This window comes from Cebus imitator, unplaced genomic scaffold (assembly GCF_001604975.1).
Source record: "Cebus imitator isolate Cc_AM_T3 unplaced genomic scaffold, Cebus_imitator-1.0 Scaffold53, whole genome shotgun sequence".
Taxonomy (NCBI): Eukaryota; Metazoa; Chordata; class Mammalia; order Primates; family Cebidae; genus Cebus; species Cebus imitator.
This window is the reverse complement of record NW_016107368.1, coordinates 3649375-3673220: the sequence shown is the minus strand read 5'-3', so window position 1 is coordinate 3673220 and position 23846 is coordinate 3649375. Positions and strand designations below refer to the sequence as shown.

At 51.1% G+C, this 23846-nt stretch overlaps 1 protein-coding gene across 15 annotated transcripts in view; it reads right to left on the bottom strand.

Moving 5' to 3' along the window:
* Positions 1-23128, bottom strand: part of RANBP3 (RAN binding protein 3) — a 60843-nt gene extending 37715 nt beyond the window's left edge. For 5 of the 15 annotated variants that reach the window (XM_017528340.2, XM_037738395.1, XM_037738396.1 and 2 more), the window contains exons 1-2: positions 22957-23063; positions 4013-4068 (exon numbers count right to left, since the gene is read on the bottom strand). In XM_017528340.2, coding sequence (XP_017383829.1) covers positions 4013-4068; positions 22957-22978 — 78 coding nt within the window. In that variant the 5' untranslated portion in view covers positions 22979-23063. Of the gene's footprint in view, positions 1-4001; positions 4071-22956 lie in introns of those variants that run through there. The other 10 variants (XM_017528350.2, XM_017528351.2, XM_017528352.2 and 7 more) reach the window with 4 other exon arrangements.
* Positions 23129-23846: the final 718 nt, after the last annotated feature.

Below are 23846 nucleotides of genomic sequence, written 5' to 3'. Positions count from 1 at the left end.
ACTATATATTGGAGGATATTACTGAATTAACATTTTTTTAGAAGTAACATGGTAGTAAGGCCACACAGGAGAATGGCCTTATCCCTATGAGACACCCGAGGAATAATTCAGGGGAGGAATGTCACGTGTGCACAATTTCCAGTATCAGAGCTGCAGGCAGCAATGTTAACAGCGATGCCAAATGCAGGATACCCATGTGTTTGTGGTATCATACTGTTCCAAGGATTTGAAATTTTTCAAAACAAAATGTTGAAGCACAAAGCCCGGGGGAGGGAGGGGACGGGACACTGCCTCAGAAAAACATCACAGCAGTTCTAACAGCTCACTCCCAGCTTGGCTTCTAGACAGCAACAAGACAGGGATAGGCCGATCATCTCCACAAGAGAGAATGAAACCAGGAGGACCCTGAAACCCTAATTTATGACAAACACTGCGGCTGCTCCCTGCAGGCCCTGGACCAGAAAGCCACGGAGGAGCAAAGCCAGCCGCCTGCCCTGTATGTTTACTTTCCACCTCACTCCTGAGTGGCAGAAAGGATTCCAGGGCCATGTGGACGCTGTCTTCCGACAGCAAAGCAAATGCCCATGAAGGCTCCTCCCGCCTGTCCTCAGCAGAGGTTTCCCATATGCCTCTTCGGTGATGGTGCCACAGGAGTGCGAGTGACAGAAGTGGACAGCTGAACTCCCAAGGCTGGAGGGCCGCTATTTTATTTTGTTAAGAACTATACTTGACGTTTTAAAAATGCCTTCCTAGCTGGCCTTCTGGTTCAACTCCAACTTGTTTATGTAATTTGCATAGACCCCTTGAAGGCCATACATACAAATTAGCCTGCAAATCACAAAGCAATAGAACCCCCTTACATGTGAAAACAGTACCGACACAGCAGCTAGTGACTTTCAAAGCACTTATATGTATCTGAGCAAATATTACATGTTACTATTCATCTTGCTGGTTGCCCTGAGTCTTCAGATTTAAAGAATTATTGATTACTATTATTTGTTTTAAACCAGGGGTGGCAAACTGTTTTCTGCAAAGAATCAGATACTGAATAACTTTTTTTTTTTTTTTTTTTTGAAATGGAGTTTTGCTCTCGTTGCCCAGGCTGGAGTGCAGTGGCACAGCTCAGTTCACTGCAACCTCCGCCTCCCAGGTTCAAGCGATTCTCCTGCCTCAGCCCCACAAATAGCTGGGATTATAGGCATACACCACCACGCCCAGCTAATTTTGTATTTTTTAGTAGAGACAGAGTTTCTCCACGTTGGTCAGGCTGTCTCGAACTCCTGACCTCAGGTGATCCACCCACCTTAGCCTCCCAAAGTGCTGGGATTACAGGCGTGAGCCACCGAGCCCGGCCAAATTATCTTAAGACTCTGCAGGCCACACAGTCTCTGTCCAAACACTACTGCTGTAGCAGCCATGGGCTACTGCAAAGGGGAGGGCTGTCGCTCTATTCTTGGTGGCTCATGCCCATAACCCTAGCACTTTGGGAGGCTGAGGCAGGAGAACTGACTGAAGCCAGAAGTTCGAGACCAGCCTGGGCAACACAGTGAGACCCTATCTCCAAAAAAATATTTTAAATTAGCCAGGTGTGGTGGTGGTGCCTACAGTCCCAGGTACTCATAAGGCTGAGGCAGGAGACCGCTTGAACCCAGGAGTTCAAGACCGCAGTGAACTATGATCATGCTCCCGTACTCCAGCCTGGGCCAAAGAGTGAGGCTCTGTCTCTCAAAGATAAATAAACACATAAACAAGTAAAATAAGACAATAACAGCAAAAAAAAAAAACAAAACGAAAAACAGGTGGCAGTGCTGTGCCTTAATTTGCTAATCTGTTTTAAAATAAAAACGGTTCAAAAGACGATCATAATAAAATGGAAAATTCTAGAAAATCCTGATTTTACTGAACACCTGAGAAACGACTGTAACATGACCAACAGAGCTCTAACACACCTGCTAGATATAGTGAACCTCAAAGAATCAGTATGTCAGCATGTTCAGCTTTCTTATTCTTTCATTATATAAAGTAACTTCCTTGTAGTTTCAGTAAACAACCTTTCCACTAGTTCCAATCAGTAGTTCACATCTGTTTCCCCGGTCCCTTGCTCGGTCCTGACTCATCCCGGTCACCTGCTCCAGTCAACTGCTTTGACCCCTGCTTACCCGCTCTGACCTGTCTGTAACTGTCCTTCCCACCAAACTACCCACCCCGCAACTCCGGCTCGGACCCCTGCTCCCTTTAAAATAGCCAACTGGAATTAGACTAGACTGCGTGGTCTAACCCTAGCCAACAGGGGAACGACACAGCAGTGGAGGCAACCTCCATCAGGCATAAGTACCCCTTCCCCTCCTTGTCCGGGTGTGTGCTCGCCATTGTTCCATCTGTGAGCTGCACTCTTCTATAGAAGTAAATTGCCTTGATGAGGAAATTTATATTCGAGTGCTACTTCTTTTGTGACACTCAAAATTCTACTTATAACACACCCAACTCCTCAGGCTTTTCTCTAAAATTAGAGGAAACGCACCAGTCCTTTCGAACTGATGGAACCTCCAAAGGACAAATCGTAAAGCCATGTCATTAAGCTGTACTGGTCAGGGCCCAAAGGAGAGGAGATAGCAGATTCAGATTTATCTTGGAAATACCACCCGGAAAACCAAAACAAAACTGGAAGAAAGTTCTCATACATTTCTGGATTCTTCTTCAGCAAAAAAATTAACAATGTAAAAGTTTCACGAATTAAAGTTACAAGCTTAGTAGATAAGCCCAGGCTGACACACAGGTATCCGGGGAGGGGTGTGTTGGGGGAGGTTTAGGACAATAGTTTTCCTCTTCTCCCCAACCCCACAAACAAACACAGCCACCCCCAACAGAACACTTGAACATTGCTTAGGAAAACTGGGCCACACCAAGATCAACTCTGGCTTCGGGACAGGATCTAAGACCAGTAGCTATGGGTCCCAGATCACCAGAAGAGCGGCTTCCAGCCTGGGAGCCAGTCACCTGTGAGGGGACCAAAGTCACAGGAGCACGGAGTTGATGAGATTCTCAAATGCTGTTATTGCCAACAAGATGGAGACATCCTCAAAATGCACCAAATTCAGCGCAACGCTTGGTCACTCTAAAATGTTGGGGTGAATATTAGGTGGGGAGTGCCGTCACTGGGCATCAGTGGGGAGGGACCATATATTATTTCTGGATAAACAGTGGGGGGTCCCCATGCAAACTGGGGAGTCATTGCCACACAGCACCAACTAACTTTCGACGAAACTCTGACCTTTCCACACTGATCTGTCAGAAAGGAAGAGAAGCCAATGGCTTCAAGGTAAACAGCATCCACTGATGTCTTATCATAGAACCCGGCTGCCTCGCCAATCAGACCTTCCACAGGCTGCCAGCTCATCACCATGTATCAGGCGACGTACTTTCAACCACACTGTGACCCAGACACCCCACATCCAAGGAAGAAGCAACCTCACAGAGACAGGGGATAAATATATGATGCAAACAAATGAACAATTACCCTAAATGCATGTATGGCAAGTTGGTTAGAGCCAATAAATCCAGCCTTAGAGGTCTTCTTTCCCCATAACCACCCCTGCTCTCCTCCTTTCTTTCCCTCCCTTCCTCCTTCCTTTCCCCCGCCCTTCCTTCCTCCCTCCCTGCCTTCCTTCCTTCCTGCCTTTGCCCCCTACTGTCCCTCTGCTGTTAGTTTTCCTAAGGTTCAGTGGCATTTCTTAAACACATGGTCAGGAATTTGAAAGAAACTCTCTAACAGTGTTGGAATAAACTGCGCTCTCTGAGCCCTTTCCGCAATAGACCTAACCTCGCTCCACGGTAACCTAAAGCCACCAGACCTTTCCCTCCAAGCTCAACGTGAAGGTGTAAAGACCTCTGCTTAGGTCTCCCCGTCTGTGGGCAGAAGTGGCCTTGGCAACACAACCTGGAAAAGAGACTCTCAGTGAAGAGAGAACAAATTAGAGTAACGAAGTGAAGAGACAACGTACCGGCCCCTTACCTTTTGTCCTTTATCCTTCTGAAACACAAAGACGGGCGGAGCAATGGCAGGCTTTTCTGCAAAAAGAAAAATTAGTTTTTTTCCCCCCAACACTATATGCATACAGTAAACAAAGCTACATTTGTTTGTAATAAGTTAAACATATATCCAGATAAAACTAACAACTCCGGAGAACATCAAATCACTTAGGACAGCGTCTTGAGTTGGACGCCTGGATGCACAGGTGTGTTAGGTGTGTGAAATGCACCCTGAATGATGTGACACGTCCCCTCTGCTGTATGCATTTATTATCAATAAGGAGCTTTCAAGACTCACGGAGAGTGGGCGTGTAAATGGGAGTGGGAGAGCAGTGGAGAGTATGGCAGCTGCTATTTGGCGCCATCAGCTGTGGCCTTGCAGGAATGTGGCACAGAGACACCAGCTTTTTATGTGGCACCTCCTGAGTTGCAAATGTTAAAGACTAACGTAACTTTTTAAAATTTACAGGCCAGAGGGCAACCAAAAAGAGCCACGCTGCTCATGCTCTTTGCAGAGACAGTCCTGCTAGAAGATCTCTAAGTGATCGCCAGTTGGGATGAAGATGTCTGGAGTTGTTACAGGTCTGAGAGTCCATCCTGAAGAGCAGCTGTTGAAGGAAGAAACACTGCCTCAGGGCCTTGGGCCTGCATGCACTTTGATGGACCGTGGGGGTGCTCCCAGGGCCTCTTTCACCACTCCGGGCCCAGAGTGGAGGCCACACAAGAGCAGCTCTGAATCTGGTGTGTGCCTGCTGTGGGCCGTGCACCGGTGCCTCCGCAGTGAGCAGGGTGTGGGCCGAGCCTTGCTTTTGCAGGCCCCCACTTGTGGGGAGCCAGACATTAGTCAGGAAGCATGCACTGTACATGAGCACGATGAAGGCGCTCCGCCTGCCATTGACCTGGTCTGCTCTGGAGTCCAGGGGAGGTCCCGAGAAGAGGGGGCTGTGCTGGGGTCTCAAGAACAACTGGAAGGGAAAGCAGCAGCAGCTCAAAGGCACAGCTCATAGGGTGAAGTGGGGTGGGGGCAGACAGTGGGCATGCTGAGGAGCTGGGGAAATGTAAAAGGCAAGGGGATGCCTGGTATTGGTTTAGGTTGAAAGTGAGCAGTTTGGGGAAGGGACAGTGAGGGTGGCTGTGGGGAGACCAGGTGGGTAGTGACTGAGGTGGAGAGAAAGGGACAGCACCAAAATGACCAAACAGATACCATCCCATTCCTGCAGCAGCAGGACAGACTCTGGTCTTGACCCTGGGCCAACCGTCCACAAGCAGGCAGCCCACTGATGGTGACATTTCCCACATTGTGCTCCCCGAAGCCTCGCCACACTGGGGCCCAATTCACTGGGCACAGCCAAGGCGAACACTGGGGTGGCTGACGTGCGCAGGACCCAGGGACTACAAGGGAGCAGGTGGGGGTCAGAGGGGTCTCCAACCAGACTTTCAGGCTTCCCTCAGCAGACTTCTTGCCAGCACAGCGCACAGGTGCCGCTTGACAAACATGAATGAATGTGCCTATGCCAGGCAATAAATTAAGTCAAAGGAATGCTGGGGGGACTCCAGGACAGAGCAGCAGCTTAGCCACATGGTGTCTGATACCAGGTCCCAGAGGCCTTCCAGTGCTGCCCCTGTACACCACAAGCCCAGCCGTGACCTCTGCATTTGCCTCCGTCAGCTGCCAGGTGACAAGATATACAGGAAGGAGTCAGAGTGTGAGTCAACTCGGCCCTCTCCAACCACATTTTCTTTAGGGAGCTACCCGCTGCTTCTTCCCCTTCCCCCGGTTCAGATGGGGCCAACCTCAGCCCCAGCTCCAGGCCTAACAAGGAGAGTCCCACACGCCTTGGTGAACACATGGCGCATGAACAAGGCCAGGCCTTTCGTTGGAGCTTCTGGGGCTGCGAAATGACCCTGAGGCTGCCAGCAATTGTGCCAGCAATTGCATGTCACTGAGGGGCCTTGGACCAGAGCCAACGAGAGGGAGGCAGAGGGAGGCTATGGAAGGGTACCTGGGGGTCAAGCTCTGAAAGGAGCCACCCACCTCCTGTTCCTGTACCCACCCTTGCCACCATTCAGCCCTCCTCTCCTTCTCTGCCTCTACTCTCACTCCCTAGATCTGGCCTCCAAAGAGCACCCAGAAGCACAGCCATGAAATGTACACTTAAAACTGCAATATCTCCCACAGACTAGAGGCTGAGTGCCTTGAGTCAGGCCACACCCGGCTACTCACCCTCCACCTCCCACCACGGTGGCACTGGAAAGCCTGCTGTCTCTGCACGTCCCATACTTAGGGTGCACTCCTGGACTTCTGCTTGGTTTAGTCCCGCTACCAAGAGCCCGTGGTTCACCTTCTTTTCTGTGGCCAGTGCTTATTCCTGCACGGACACCGTCTCCTTCAGGGAGCTCCCCGTGTGAGAGGTGTGCCCGCCCTCCTGCACTCCCTCCCGAGCAGGCCTTATATCCTGCCACGGGGCGTGCAGAGACCATGGCCACGGCAGCCAAAACAACTGTCCCCGGCCTATCACCCAGCGCACGCCACATAAACACCCTGCAATGAGTGTTTGAACTCAGCCCTCTCTCTTATTCATCTACACAACACCAGCTGCTATGCACTCACAAATATTTACTGAGCCCTCATTCTGTGCAGGGCGCCACCAGAAGAGTGAAGAACAGGAAGCTGAGGGCAGACACTCCAGGGGAAAGCATCTGATCGAAAGAGATGGGTGTGTTTGCACTTGGTGACCAGGCACTGTGGAGCCCTGGCGCTCCCAGAGGGGTTTATTTGTGTGGTGACAGCATCTACCCCTAGGATGTAAGTTCTATAAAGCGGGGCCTGATCTGTTCCGTTCACCTCTGTATTCACAGTGCCAAACACGGAGCCTCACACCTAACAGGCGCTCAACGGGCAGTTAGGGAGTGAATGAAATATCACATGCCACAAGGATTAGGACCCAAGGAGGCATGGTCAGGGTTCTCTAGAGGAACAGAACCATGAGGATACAGCAACAAGAGATGAACATGGCCCATCTTGGCCCATCGGGACCCCTGCTGATGGCAGGTCTGGTGTTCATGACTGACCCAGCCACTGCACTAACATGTAGAAATGAGCTTCAGTCACATCTCCACCCAAAACACAGAGCATCAGTTATTCCTACTGTAATTCTACTCAGACCAAAGGTCGATCAACTGCAAACCGGCACGGCTACTGCAAATGGACAACACACAAGCCCCATTCCAGGCAGGACTGCCCCCTCAACCACCAGAGGCACGGATTGCTGTTTGTAACCATTCCCCATCACCAGGCTGATTCTGGCTATATCAGCGAGGAAGCCGCGTGCATTCAGCTACCTCCAACTCAAGTTTGGAGAACAGACAGGCGACTGGAAGTAGGAAGGCTTCTACAACCTGCTTCAATTCCCAGCCCAGCTTTTCCTTCACAGGTCTAAGGAAAATCACCACTGGAGATTTCTAGAGACCCATCGTAAAGACCTAAAATACTAAAATATGAATCAAATGCAGACTATTTGACCCAGAAACTGTCAACCAAGTGGTTGGGTTTTGTTTATTGTTTTGTCCTATAAAGTGCTCCCTGTTGAAACCTAGTTTGTAAAAAAGCAGTCTGTCTGGAGATTGACTTCACACATCAGTATATCAAGAGATCAGAAAACCAATATAAGGACAGGCACGGTGGCTCATGTTCGTAGTCCCAGCACCGTGGAGACTGATGCGGCAGGATCACTTGAGCCCAGGAGTTAGAGACCTGCCTGGGCAAAACAGTGAGACCCTATGTCTACAAAAAATAAACAAATGAGCCAGGCATGGTGGCACACTCCGGTAGTCCCAGCTACTTGGGAGGCCGAGGTGGGAGGACTGCTTGAGTCAAGGAGTTGGAGGCTGCAGTGAGCCACGATCATGCCACTGCACTCCAGCATGCGTGACAGAGTGAGACCCTGTCTCAAAAAAAGAGAGAAAGAAAAGAAACTAGTTTGATCAGATGCTTCCAAAAGTTATTTGACCAGGGAGTCCCCGCCATTTCCAGGGACACCCATGATAAGGCCTGAATGGTCCTTTCATGGATCACTGTGGACAATGCTGATGTGTGAAGTGGGGGAGACTTAGAGCCTCTCCTCCTTGGATACAAGTCACCTCAAACAACGTGTGAGGTGCTCCGGCCCACCACACACTTCCTCTCTGGCCTCACCATGGCTTTCCAGGGCGCTGCGCACCAAATCCCACATGGCTACTGCTGACTTCAAAACCCTTCTCCCATCCAGCATCCTCCCTGAGACCCTCCTCAGCTCACATGCCCAGAAGGCACCCAGCCTGAGCCCAACAACAGTGATCCTACATGATGATCACAGATCCGAGCTAGGGAGAGTCCAGGAAAATGGCAAGGGGAGATGGCCTGTCCAGAAACCGAAAGGAATGGGCCCCCGCTGGCATCCAGGCCCACAGTGCTGGCTCTCCCTCCCACCCCGCTACCTTCAACCCACTTATGAGGCTCAGATGCAAAATGGGACAGGCCAGCTGGGATCCCCAAAACAGGGCTGGTGTCCTTGTTCTGGTCTTTGCAGCTCCAGCGATGAGCACAGACAGGCTAAGAAGCAAGCCAGCCCCAGCATGGGAAGCTTGGCCATCTCTGTTCTTCCAAACTTCTACCTTATGTTGGGAACCCCTTGGCCCTGCCCCTCAACCTCCACCCAGTCATCCTCGTGTGGTTATGGCTGTCAGGGTGCTCCGGCCCACCCAGTTGAGCCTGGGAACTACTCCCCCAGCTGTACAGAGGATGAACAGATTCAATCCTAATATTCGCTTAGCAATTCCACACATCCCAGCACCCACTGTGCACCAAGCACTGTGTCAGCCTCTGAAGACATGGCAGTGACACAGGGAGACATGTCTTCGCCTGGCACGCCCATCACACCTTATCTGAACTTTATGACACAGGGGAGGCACAGGAAGCCCTGGGAACATAAAGCTGGGGCTTCCAACCCAGCGAGGCTGTGGAAGGGAGTGAATCAGGGAAGGCTGCTGGGAGAGGGGCTGTGTATGGACAGGACAAACAGCATTTGGCCATGGGACCAGGAACAGGGAAGCACACGACAGCAGAGGGAGGAGTGCTAGAGGAACCAGGTCAGGGTGGCACATGCAGCAGGCCTGGCACTGTGCTAGTGCTTGGGACGTGCCTTGGGGACAGACTGGAAAACCAGCTGGGGCAAGAGGAGGTAAGAAGGGGGCACCTCCACCCTTCCCTGGGGTCTGAGGTCTGCACATTTACACCTGTATGGGCCAGTGTAGAAGCTCCTGGAAGGGAAACTCCAATCAAATTGAAGCAGTTCCTACGACAGCTTTTTTGAAGAGTCAAAGATTGCTGCAGTGAAGGCGGGGGTCCCGATGGAAAGCGGTCTCTTCCCCTGGAGAGATACATACAGGCTTCCTCCTGATCCTAGAGGAACTATTCTTGCAGGGGGCCGTAGGTCTCTGAGGATGTGAGGGGCTTGAGGAGGTGGGCCTTTCCTCTAAAGCAGAAATGACCAATGTGGGACCCAGATGACTTGGGAGTGTGTGTGCAAAGTCCGTAAAACCCTCACCCTGAACCTTGAAGTCACCTCCGTAATTTGGTGGATAGCGTCTTTGTTTAGGGAGAGGGCCCAGATACTACCTCTTCAAAGAGTGAGTAAGGAGGATGGGAGGAGGAGGACGGTTTTCAACAGCCCCACAGGTGAGCGAGTTAAATACCAGGCGCCCCGGTAGCACCTCTACAAGCAGCCTCCAGGGACCAGGACTCAAAGGTTTTACCTGTATCTTTTCTGCCGAGAGACTAACTGGTGGCAAAACCTTGACAACAAAATGACTACTTTCGTGTCTATTTCAGAGGCAGCGAGGAGGGGAGAGGGTGCTGTAGAGCCCCTTGGGACAGGGTGGGTGACAGGGGCTTCCCGGACTGAATGAAAGGAGTGGGGTCTCTGCAGCCTCTGCAAGCAGGGAAAGGAGAAAGCAACGAGCTGGCCTGAACCCAGTGGTGGCCCAGGGAAGAAGAGTGAGTTTCCCAGCCCTCCAGGTGAACAAGGGTGGTAGAATCCTGTTCCACCTCTTAGACTTCTCCTAGCTTCTGCCATGATACGCACAACAATGGCATCCACGAATGGGGTGGATGCAGGAGGGTTTCATATGTGTGGCCAGCATTCTTCCAGCACTTCTTTATGTGTTAGGTTTCATCTGCATCATGTCACTGAATCTTCACAACCACCTTGGGAGGTGGCTTTACACCAACATCCTTTCATAGGAAAGGAAACGGATAATCAGGTCAAGCAACTTGTCCGACGTGGGCCCAGGTCTCCAGGACAGGTGGGCTGACTCTGGAGCCTGGGCCCATGCTCCTGAGCGCCATGCTATGCTATGCTGCTGGCCAAGTAATACAAGTGCAAGAGGGAGGAGCTACCTGGGACTCCAGTTTGCTTCCTCTCACCTTTTCTGTGTAGGCAGGCCTCAGAGCTACAACACATACTCTCCTTCCTTTTGAGAAATGTCAGCAGGAATAAAGGAGCAGTCAGCTGCTACTCTGGATAAGCACCTATGGAAGAGCAGGCGCCAAACTAGGGGGGCTAGTCATGAGTTCCGGGGTCGGTACAAGACTTCCCGCAGCTCATGAGACCACCTGCCTTGGCCGACACCCTGTGTGATTATCTCAATGGCAGATCCCTGATGAGACTGAAATCCTTTAAGTTTGTCAAGACAAGAATCAAACACAGATTCCAAGCCGCACTCTGTCTTCGTCTGTCAAATGTTTGACCCTGAATGCTTTGCGTAACATATTCAGAATCCAAGCTGAGAGCACATGTACTCTCTCCTCTTCCATATAAACTTTCTTTCCTCACTGCTGCGGAGAGAATAATTTATAGAGAACCAAGGGCAGCCCTGCCTTGCAATAAGCTTTGCTTCCCCACCGGGCCATGGCTGCCTCCAGCCGGTCCTGGAGGATCTCCCACTAAAACTAAATAGAAGAAACTATGAAGACCCAAGAAAACACATACAGGATAGAATCTGGAATATCTTTGCTTTTTCTGTTTATTCCCCTCCTGACTGATGACTCCAACACCTGCCAAGAAACTGCCCTCACCTGGAAAGCTACTTAGAACTCCTGACCAAACTGTCAGCAAGGTACTTGTGTAAAATTAGCTTTAATCCTGGGCTGATATGTCTTAATCTTCTTACCTACGAAAAAAATATGGAAAGCAACTCGCCAACACAAATAACAGTCTATTAAAATGTAGCAACTCCTGTAATCTGGTGACACAATCGAAACCCTTCAAGTCATTTATTTTTTCAGAATTATTATAAACAGTTCTGTGCTACAGCATGAAGGTAAATCTGTCACGGATGTGTCAGCTCTGTCCTCCGACTGATTCCCTTCGGTGAGGAATGGAGCTGATCTCAAACACACAGTTGCTAGGCGATGCCTCTGCGGATCTCCGTGTAGAGCATGCTCCGGGTTCTCCAGCCCAGCTAACGGAGGGCGGTGGGAGCCTGGATAACTCAATTTTTTTCTCAATGCGCGAATATATTTCTACAACTTTCAACTGGTCTCATGGAGATTATGGGGATACGCCTTTTGGAGCTGATGATGGCTTACATTTTATGTACTTCCTTCTGGAATGCCCAACATCTTGCCATTACCTTCAACTACTGAACACCACCACTCTAATCTCACCACCAGATACTTACACTTCCAACAACCATGCAGGAGCAACAGGCATTTGTTACAAGGCCTTTACTGGACTCCAGGTAGGTACTTTACATATGTAGTCCCATTTATCACAGCCACATCCCCATGACATCCTCACATCCCACTCTACCCCCATGAGGGCCAAGCCACCTCTCTGAGTCCTGCAGCCAAACCCTTCTATGCCTCCACTCCTGCCCCACCCAGACCGTAAGCCCCTGGGGCAGAACTTGCACTTCTGAACAGAAACCCCATAAAGTCATACAAAGTCAGTAACTCTGCCTACAATTATATGGACAGCTGGCCATGGTGGCTCATGCCTATAATCCCAGCACGTTGGGAGGCTGAGGTATGAGGATCACTCGAGGCCAGGAGTTTGAGACTAGCCCGGGCAACATGGTGAAACTTTGTCTCTATCAAAAATACAAAACTAGCTGGGCCTGGCAGCATGTGCCTGTAATTCCAGCTACTTGGGAGGCTGAGACACAAGCATCACTTGAACCCGGGAGGCAGAGGCTGCAGTGAGCTGAGATCACACCACTGCACTCCAGCCTGAGCGAGACTGAGACTATGTCTCCCCAACCACCCACCCCCCCAAAAAAAGAAAGAAAAAGCTGTATGGAGAAATCGAGGATCCAGATTTAATGGCACTTTTCTGTTCCACCACTAGGTGGTGTGACACCAACACAGCTGAGGTTACACGCAAGTGGCTAAAGAAGGGGAAAGTTCCAGTAGAGACAACGGAAATCCCCTCTCTACACTGAAGTTTACAGGAAGGAAATCCAAAAACTACAGAATTTATGCTGAGGCAGCAGAGCAAAACTGATGATACTGGAGAGCGTGGCCTCTGGTCTTTGCGTGCATTCGAGCCTGCCCTGGCCACTTGTGGTTGGGATACCACGCAAGTCAAAGTACCTCCCAGCACAATATCTTCATTTGCGTAACAGGGCTGGTATTTCACCCCAAGCAGTTTCAGCCAGGATGAAATGAAATTATGCACCTGCCGTGTCTGGGGAAGTGGCTGGCACAAAGGATGATTCCACATTGGCATTGGTAGCATGATTACACTCAGAAGATTGCAAAGCAAATACACTGATGCCACCTAAAGCATGGGCCTTGAATTCAAGGACAGCTGCCAGCCCCCGGCAATGATAAATGCGTCAGAGTCTGACCCCTTTTAAGGGGTAGGATGGTTGGATCCAAGAGCTGCCTGGATGCCTCGGACACTCAAGGCAACCATTCAGGTGCTCGAAATGCCTGAGCCCTTCTGAGGTTGCAGGAAATAGGCAGCATCTGAAGAAGACCGACCTGGCCAGCCTTGTTCTCACCAGCAGGATCTACCAAACACAGAGTTGTGCTAGGCGCGAAGCCTGGGACCGGAGACAGGAAATAAATGGCAGACACGGCCACAGCTCCCTACTGGGAAAAGAGAGAACAAACAAGTACCCGCTGTGTGCAGAGACAACTGGAGAATTTTGGGGCTGGGTGCGAAAATACCACAGGAAGGTGGGAGTCAGTGAGTGAATGGGGAGGGCCTCGCTGAATCGCACACATGAAGGGTGAGTAGGGATGAGCCAGGTGAAGACAGGGGATCCTGGGCAGAGCAAACCCCAAGTCAAAGGTCCTAAGGAAAGGGAAGAGCCTGGAGGCCCATGTGGGAGGGGAGGAGGGCAGCAAGGGCTGGGTGGAGCCCACAGGACGTTAAGCCTTGGAGGCCATGCTGAGGAATCTGGATTTACCCAGTGTAAAGGCTGGGACCCAGGCCCTGGACTCTCAGGACCCAGAGGCCATCACCATCAATGCTGCAAAACATCCTCTCTCCTCTGAGCAGAGGGTAACTGCCTGTTTTCTCAACCTCTCCCGTGGAGAAAGGCAGGCTCTCAAGGACCGTTTTCTCCACTCACGCTCTGCTCTCACAGATGCAACGCAGGAATTAATTCTGGGTAAACAAGTTCCCAAAATTCTCTGTGGCAAACCTGGGGGAGTTTAATTTAGCAAAGGCATTTTAAACCTACTGCAAAAGGCAAGGCCTGCCATCTAAACATGTGCATGGAGTAACTACTACTGTCTCTAGAATTTCCTCCTTCTCTTTGAACGCTGTAAACAGTGACAGTGAAATGCAGTGTCCTGCGAGGGTCGGTTTTCAGGGGAGACTGAGTGCCATTACCACGAGTTTACTGACTCACTGGGAAGGACAAGCACGAGCTCCTAGACTCCACGGCTACAGACAGGCACACCGGCCTACCCAACCCTACCTGCTTCCATGGCCTTGGGCTTCAGACGCTGCGAAATGGTGCAGCCAGGACTAGGGGCACCCCGAAGGTTCTTCCCAGCCCTAACATTGTCAGGTCCTCAGCCTGGATCGGAGACAGTGTTAAAGGTCAAGGAAAAGACTGCTTTTTCTTAACAGGGATATGACGTCCATGAGGCCTACTTAGGTGCCAAAAGGCAGAATGGAAAAGAAGGTTGGGTGGAGGACACTTAAGCTCTAGCTGGCAATTAATTTATTCATGGGTAGGCTCCTCTGATCCTAGGACCAGTGGTTCTCACTCAGGAGTAACTGCATTCCCTGGGGACACTGGTCAAAGTCTGGAGGCATTGCGGCTGTCATGTTTGTGGGGGTGGGGAAGAAACCGTTACAGGAATCTAGCGGATGGAGGCCAGGGGTACTGACCAACATCCTCCAAGGCTCAGAACAGCGCCCTACCACCCAATGCCCTACCAGTCCAAATGTCCAGGGTAAGAAACCCTGCATTAACCTTGGGCAAAAAAAATCGAGTTGGATCTCTAACTCACATTATACACCAAAATAAATCCCCAATAGATTAGACAGCACAAACCAGGGTGACCCCCCCCCCGGCTTCTGGAATTCACCGCCTCTCTCCCTCCTCACTCAGACTGTAGCTTTAAATATGTACAGGATCCTAGGACCTCAGTAGGTTATATAACTATGGAGCACAAAGTTTTCTGGGTGTCAATGAAATCTTGTAACCCAATGGTTCTCAACTGGGGGCAATTCTGCTACTAAGGGGACACTGGCCAGTGTCTGCAGACCTTTTATCTTGTCACGAGTGGGAGTGGATGGGTGGGATGACAGGGTGCTATTGGCTCCATGACTAGAGGCTAGAGGGGCTGCCCAACATCCTACAATGTACAAGGTGGCCACCACCAGCCCCGATGTCAACAATACTGCGGTGGAAAAACCCTGGTATGACTCACAGGGTGCTTTCTCTCTACTCAGGCACCCACTTAGGAGAATCACAGCTGGCAGTAACTGACATGTGCCTCCACATTCCAGTGGGTCAATTACCAGAAGCATATTCTCTCTCACACCACAATCCTCAGACTTGCTTATCATCATTCCCATTTTACAGATGCAGGAGCTAAGGTCAGACAACTTGCCAAAGGTTCTGGGGCAGGAGGCAAGACACAAACCAAGGACGGCCAATCCAGAGGCTCCCCGCCATGCCACAAGTTGCCAACAGGAACGTGCTGGTCGGCCCCGGTTTAGAATTCAGTGTTGGCCGGACAGCAGAGAAGCCCTCACTGGACACTGAGGCTTTGCTAGCACACGCCAGTGGTTCTCAAACTTTCTGGTCTCGGGACTCCTGTCCACGCCTGTCAATGACTCAACATCCCTGAGAGCTTTTGTAAATTGTGGGATGTAGCCACTATTGATACCGCGTTAGAAATGAAACCCAAGAAAATTTCAAAATATTTATTTAAGATCATAATAAACTCCAGAAAGGTTTATCTAAATAACACATTTTTATGAAAAATAAGTATTTCAAAAAGAAAAACATCAGTGAGAAGAGTAGCATTATTTTACACTTTGACACATCTCTTTAACGACTGGCTTGATAGAACATAGATGAATTATTATTATTATTTTTTTTTAAAGAGAGCAGACCTTGCTATGTTGCCCAGCCTGGCTTTGAATTCCTGGGTTCAAGAGATCCTTCCACCTCAGCCTCCTGAGTACCTGGGACTACAAGTGTGTGCCACTGTGCCCGGCTTGAATTCTCTTATCTGCTTCTGTAGTTCATCTGTTGGTATATCACACATCCAATAACCTCAGGAAAAAACTCCACTGTCTATTTTCAAGTGAACGAGAATGAAAAAAGGGTAAATAATGTCTTTGTGTTGTTATGAAATAGTTTTGAACTTGCAGTCCCCTTGAAAAGGTCTTGAGGATGGCAGGGGCCCCCGGAGCATCTTTGAGAACCACTGCCACGTGCTATCTCTGAGTTCTAGCATTCCAAGGACACTAAATCCCAAATTAATTACAGACCATGAGGTGCTTTGTGCTAAGGAGCACTCTAAGGGAAGAGAATGCAGAGTCTAGGAGGGGGCATAACAGGGTTGAAACCCAAATACCAACCAACGTCACAGGCACTGGATGAGAAGGAAGTGGGCTAGGCCCCAAGCAACATGGCGGAGGCCACAGTATCCAATTTAATCTATCCACAGGCAGCAGCCGTTCCTTAGCCCTGACAAGTCACTGCTGTGCAAGAATGCAGGCCAAGGGTGGTTGCTGTTTTTCTGACAGATATCAGAAATACGACTTTTTCCCCCTTTGAAATCTCAGAATTTTAAGTGTTGGCTCCTAATTACAAACAAAAACCTAAATGGACCAAATTAAATATGTCTGCTTGCCCTTCAAGCAAGCTTGCAACTTCTGCCTGTGGTTTTCAACTCTGGCTTCATGTTGTTAAACATCTGTGAGGCTCTCTAAAACCACAGACACCCTGAAACTCCTGGAACCATCTCCAATGGTGCGGCTCAGGCAGCAGTTTCATCCCGACAACCTCCTTAAACAACTGAGAAGCCCATCCAGGGCTGGGATCCACAGCCAGTGCTATGTAGCAGTTCCAAGTGCCAAGACTATGGAGGAGGAAGCAAACTGTGGCCATGTGGAAGGTGGTGGTGGGAAGCTTTACCCTGAGGTCTCAGGCCATGTTATTCTCTACTGTGTCAGACAGAGTCAAACAGAACATCACTCCACCAAGACCCCTTAAAGCAAAGGAAACACCACCTCTAGACCCTGAATAGATAATGAAGCAAGCCCAGCTGCCTCATGATTGCTTCAAAGTACCATGGAGAGCTACCAATGCCCAGCCAAGCCAATACCAGCCAGCTCTGCAGTTCTTGCAGTTCTCTGGTAAGTTTCCGTGAATGCCACTCTCTTCTCGGATTCCCCAAATGCATCTCACCTTTCCCCAAATGGCCCTCCATCTCCCACTACACCCGGGCCTATTTGCTGTCTGAACTCACTTAGGAGGCCATTATTCAACCCCCCTTCTCCCCCCAGACACTGTGCCTCCTCCAAATGCCACTTGAAGTTCACCCCCTTCCTGGTGCCTCTGCTCACTCCAACCACCTCAGAGACGGTGCGCACACCAGACCCAGACTGACCCTAACGCCCAATGAATGTACAAGGGTGCCGGGAAAATCCCATTTTCTGGCAAATGGAGAGGCAGGCTGAAGATTTGTTTGAAACGTTTTGCAGAAGCCCAGTGAGGGCTTTTCTGTCCATACACAGGATTCTGGGCAAAATGCAAAGTCTCTTCAAAGCGTATACAGATTTTGCAGCCTGGACACCCCTCAGGTACCACCAGGCCCCTTCTGCTACAGATACAGGAGGCACAGCTGAGGTGAAAGCACACATTCTGCCTTCAGGAAAAATCCCAGAGTTAGTTTTTATCATCAATTCATGAGAATTTTCCAAAAGCTGATTAGGATAAGGTTCCACCTATTTCAGTTCTACCAAACCAATAAAAAATAATTGCATCTCATCCTCTCAAGGGCTAGGTTTTAAGTCAACACGGTGCAAGCCAAGAAAAGCCAAACGATCCTTGAAATCTCTCAACTCTTACCTGGTCAGGCTTTTAAATCAGTGGTTCTCAACTGGAAGCAATTCTGCCCCCTCCAGGGGACACGCAGTATCTGGAGACATTTCAGTTGTCACTACTGGTGGGTGTGAGGAGGGGGTGTGCTATTAGCATCTGGTGGGGCAGAGGCCAGGGATCCTAATGAAGATCTTGGATCCTACAGTGCACAGGGCAGCCGCCCACGACAGAGAATTACTTGGCCCCAGATGTCTGTAGTGCTGAGGCTGGGATCACTAAGTGACAGGTAGAACAGAACTTAGGCGGACCCATAGCCCAGGCCCTGCTGTTCTCGCGCCAGGGGCTCATCCCAGGGCCAACTCTGAGTGGACAAGTTCACCCACACGATGGAGACTCTTTGCTGAGCCCTTAAGCTGAATGTGTCTGGAGCAAAGTGTACTGTAGTAGAAACAGCGACCTAAGTGTTTATCACTATTTGTGAAGATTGGTGCTAAATAATGGATGTGTATTAACTCCTCCAGTGCTCACAGCAACTGAGAGGTGGGTATGGTTATCATTATTCCCATTTTATTGGTGTGGACACTGGGGCTCAAAGAGGTTAAGAAATTTGCCCCAGATTACTCAGAGTGGACAGCAGAGTCAAACACAAATCCAGGGCCGGACACGGTGGCTCACGCCTGTCATCCCGGCACTCTGGGAGGCCGAGGTGGGCGGATCATGAGGTCAAGAGATTGAGACCACCCTGGCCAACATGGTGAAACCCCATCTCTACTAAAAATTCAAAAATTAGCCAGGTGTGTTGGTGGACACCTGCAGTCCCAGCTACTCGGGAGGCTGAGGCAGGAGAATCACTTGAACCCAGGAGGCAGAGGTTGCAGTGAGCCAAGACTGCGCCACTGCACTCCAGCCTGGCAACAGAGAGAGACTCTGTCTCAAAAAAAAAAAGAAAACACACACACACACACACACACACAAACACAGTACTTGATGAGGACCGAAGCCTGTGTACCCACCATTAATACCGGTGAGTCTGTCACCTGGGGGTGATTCTGCAACCCCCCATCCCCACTCCCCAGGGCTATGTTAGCAGACATTTTTTTTTGTCATGATGACCCCAGGGGTGAGGAGAAGGCGTGCGCTACTGGCATCTGGTGACTACCTTCAAGGATGCCACTGTGCTGCTAAACATCCTACAGTGCACAGGACAGTCCCCCTCCCCGCAACAGAGAACGATCAAAATGTCAACTGCACCGAACAAAGGTGAGAGCCCTGCTTCACACTGTCTCCCGGGTTTCCACCGACATGTCCACAGGCCAACAGGGCCTTTCATGTCAGGATCTAGAATCCAAGATTCCCTGGAGTTCAAATGCGCTTTGCTCACCCTCTTCCCAGTCTTCTTTCCCTCTGCCAGGAACAAAACTCTGCCTTCAAATCCTGATGTCGGCCTACAATGCAGAATAACTCCAGGGACAGGATGAGTAACAAGTCTGGGAGACATCAATGGTGAAATGCCAAGCACGGACACTTACCCCTGGACACAAGGGTGAAACATGCACACACACTGTCAGAGGAATAGCACTCAGGTGGACTTTAAAAGTCATGGACCACAAGACTACCAAGGAAGGGCTGTGAAAGTTGCTGTCACCATCCATGAGGCGATCTCCATGGTGACAAAGGCCAACGAGATGCTTTACACAACTGAAAACATTTCCTTGTACAAAACCAGAGACATGTACCCTCTCCTACTCAAACCAGCAGGTCTCAACCCTGGCTATGCATGAGAATCCCTGTGCTGCTACCTGTACAGAGGCCCAGGACCCACCCAACATCACAGAGAATTGGAATCTCTGTGATGTTCAGGAAATTTCCCTAGGTGATACTGATGCCCAGCTGGAGTGGACAGCTGCTGCTCAGCCTGACACAGAGGTGGGATGGGCTCAGAGAAGACAGACAGCAAGTGGGTGGAGGAGGGACTTGGTGTGAGGGGGAGCAACTTAGGATCTCAGTCTGGCAAGGCAGAAGCCAAGAGGGCATCTGACTGGAGCTTAAACAGCAAGAGCAAACACATGACCATGGGGCGGTCCCTAAAGCTTCAAAAAGCACAGGCAAGGGGGTCCCACTTCACAGTTAATAAGAAATTAAACATCCTTGCAGGCTGTACAAGCCCAAACCAGACATGGAGTGTTCAAGAAACACACAATGACTGATTAAAGGACGGCAGGGATATCTGAGGCACAAATTCCACTAAGGTTTGATATCCTGAGGACAGCTATCCCAGAACTAGTGTCAGAGGCAACATGCTAGGTGAGTGTGATACTTACAAGGGAAAAAAGTGAAGTTCAAAACATTCCATTTCTCTCTTTGGCCCTTACCAATTCAACTATACCATTTACAAGCAACAACTCACGGGTACAACATATGCTGGAAATAGTATCCCCTGGAAAAGGGCAACCCATAATTTCCCCTTTGTGCTCAAATGTATTACTCACAACAGGGTCCTCAATGGTAAATTCATTCATTCAACCAGTATTTCTTGGATACCTACTCTGGGCCAGGCACCATCCTAGTTGCAAGGGATCAATCAGTGATCATGACATAAAAATCCCTGACCTCATGGAGCTTACATGGGGCAAACATGCTAGTAACATCTAGCATGCCAGATTGTAAGAGCTCTGCAGGAAAATCAAGCTGGGTGAACGGAATAGAGAACATGGATATAATTTGAAATAGGTGGCCAGAGAAGCTGTCATTAATAAAGGAACATTTGAGTAAAAACCAGAAGTGAGCCATGGGGGTATTGGGGGAAAACTGTTTCAGTTAGAGGAATCAGCAGGAGAAAAGGCTAAAAGTGGGGAGTGTATGAAACATTCCAAGAGAACTGAAAAGCCAGAGTAGTTACGGTAGAGCGAGTCAAACAGAGAATGGTGAGAGAGGAGGACAGGGAGGTACTGGGGCCACTATGGGTTAAGAAATTTTCAGATTGGTAGGGGTAAAGGGAATGGGGGGCCCAAGCATTGGCCGTGTTGGTAGGGAGAAGTGGTCACCCTTTGGAAATAATTTTAAATCAAGCAGAGAATGGCGAGAGAGGACAGAGAGGTACTGGGGGTCACTATGGGTTGAGAAGTTTTCAGATGAGTAGAGGTGGAGGGAAAGGGGTGCTCAAGCACTGACAGCGTTGGTAGGGGAGAAGTGATCAGCCTTTGTAAATAATTTTAAGTCAAGCAGAGAATGGCAAGAGAGAGGGACCTCTCTAGGTATTGGGGGCCACTAAGGTTGAGAAGTTTTCAGATGGGCAAGGGTGGAGAGAAAGGGGGGCCCAAGCACTGACAGTGTGATGGGGAGAAATGGTCACCCTCTGGACATAATTTTAAGGTAGAAAAGACAGGATTTGCTGTGGAGTATGAGAAAGAGGGAAACCAGGGGTGACTTCAAGGTTTGGGGCCTGAGGAATTCAAAGAATGGACCTTCCTAACTACAATGGGAGAAACACTGTGGGCTGGGCAGGTGTGATGGGGAGATAAGGATTTTGTTTTGGAAATGCTCTAAGATGTGCCTATGACACATCCAAATGGAGATGTTAAAAGATGATGACGGACATGAGTCCTGAGTTCAAGAAACTACATGGGCTCAGGATGTAAATACATAAAATATGTCCTACTGATTCCCATCTATCCAGTCCCCGTGTAACTGGATCTCATGAGTTGGAATGCTGCAACCCTCCACGGGCTCCTTTAAAGATATAGCAGCTGGGTGGGGTGCAACGCTGGGTAGCCTGTAATCCCAGCACTTTGGAAGGCCAAGGTGGGAGGATCACGAGGTCAGGAGATAGAGACCAACCTGGTCAACACAGTGAAACCCCGTCTCTACTAAAAATACAAAAATTAGCTGGGTGTGGTGGTGCGCTGGCTGTGGTAATCCCAGGTACTCCAGAGGCTGAGGCAGGAGAAGAACAGCTTGAAGCCGGGAGGTGGAGGTTACAGTGAGCTGAGATTGTGCCACTACACTCCAGCCTGGGCGACAAAGCAAGACTCCGTCTCAAAAAAACAAAGAGAGATGTAGCATAAAATGGCCAAGAATCAGGGAGACCACCTGTGCTGCTACCTGTACAGACGCCCAGGGCCTGCCCCCAACACCACACAGAATCGGAATATGCAGGGACTGAGCACCCGTGGTCTGGCATATGAAGCCAGGCCACCTTGGTTCACAGCCCTGCTCCTTCCCAGCTGTGTGACATGCCTTGGATAAGCGACTTAACTATTTCAACTCACTTTCCTTACCCAGTGAATGGGGATAGTAGTATCTATACTTCATACCAGGGAAAACCGTATGTCAAGACTTTGCACCATAACTGGTACTACCCCAAATGCTCCACGAGACCGAGCACTTCCTATCATCATTCATTCGTTAGTGCAATTAGGTATGGAAAACCCTCCAGTCACAGGGAGCACCGGATGGGGAAATCAGGGCCAGACAGGTAGAGAGTTTGCCTGCATTTGTGCAAACTATAAAAGGGGGAAGCTAAAAATAGCCCTCAGAAGTCCTGAAGCTACAGCGATGGCAACACGACTGTGGATGGAAGCAGACATCAGTCTTACGGTGCCTTCTCTGCGGGATCTGGAAGTGTAACCTTGTCAAAAATACTCAGGCGGGCTGTCAGCGCTCCACAGAGGAGGGAATCGCACGGTCGGTCTCTGTCTGGAAGTGCAGCAAAAAGGGCCAAAAAGCAGCCAGGGCTTTCGGCGGCCCAGACACTGAGGTGGGCCCTAAATGAGGGGGAGACGAGGCGCCCCGAAGGATCCGGGGGGAACTGGCGGGAAGTAGGGGCCGAGTTCGGGTCAGGGATGAAAGCCGCCTGGGCTTCCTCTGTCTGCGGCGTGGGGCTGGCCCGCGGAGGACGCTGGCCTCACGGGCTTAGAAGATGGGCAGCCAGGCCGGGGAAGGGGAGATGCCGGATGGCCGGGGACGAGGGGGCGGGGAGGGAGCGTGGCGCGCTCCGGGCCACGACCAGGCCCCAAGGTCTATTTACATCCGTGGCGAGGCACTGGGGCCGCGCCTCCCGCCCCCTTCAGCCCCAAGCCTGGCTACGTCGCGGAGGCGCCTAAGGGCCGCGACCCCAGCGGCCTCCCGGCTCCTCTAGCCAGACGACAGCAGGGGCCGGGGCTGCCGGGAGTCAAGGGCCGGGCCGGTGAGCCCGGCCTGAGGGGACGCAATGGGGGGCGGCTGCGGGGCCCGCCAGGACGCAAGCCTGCACCTGACGGGACCCTCGCACTTAGCGGTGCTCTGCACACAGGCTTGTGGCCCCTGGTCCTCCCGCCGCCCGTTCCCCGGCCGTCAGCCGGTCCCCGATGGCGCCTCCCCTACCTTCGTTCGCCAGGTCCGCCATTTTACTTCCTTAAGCCCTCCCACAAGGCCCCGCGTCGGCCCAGGCTCGCCTGCTTTCTGCCAGAAATTCCCGCGCGTGCGCGCTTAATAAGCCGACTCCGTGTGAGACTGCCAGCTCGCGCCTGCGCGCTGAGCGCCGCGCGGAGGCGAGTTGCCCTGCCGAGCCGCTCTCCCAGTAAGCGCCTGCGCACGAGCCGATTCCGCCTCCTTTTCCCGCCGACGGAGGGGGGAGGGGGCGGGGCCCGACGGGGCGCATGCGCAGTGGCAGCGTTCGCATGGCCGGCGCGGCGACGGCGGCTAAGGTTTAGGAAGGCGGTGCGGCGAGACGGGTCTTGACGCTCTAGTTTTCCCGCTCGTTTTCCGGGGATCCCCGCTGTGGGACAGTCAGCAGTTCAGGGTGCCGCAGCCGAGGCCTTCCTCCAGATAAATCCCCGGGGCTGCGGGGGCTTCCCCCACGCGCGGGCGGCAGGGCGAGTTACGTCCTGCCTCAGCTTCCCCCTCTCAGGAGCCGGTACCGTCAGCAAACGCCTTCCTGAGGCCACCGGTGAAGTGGCGGGAGGTCGCGGGGTGCTTGGGATTCGGGGGGATCAGAGCTCATCGGTGAGAACGGGGGTTGTGAGCAGGTGCGAGGAGGGGGCGCAGCCCCGAGACCCAGGTGCTGGCGGGGGGACCCGACGCGAGGGACTCGACCCTCAAAGCCGCGAGAGTCAACTTCAGAAACTCACAGGAGGGTACTGGACCCCGCGGGCGTCCAGGTTCCCCATCTGTGAAATTGGACCGTCAGCCTCACTCACAAGGCTCATAGGAGGGTACTGGGCCCCAGGGGCCTCCTGTTCCCCATCTGTGAAATGGGACCGTCAGCCTCACTC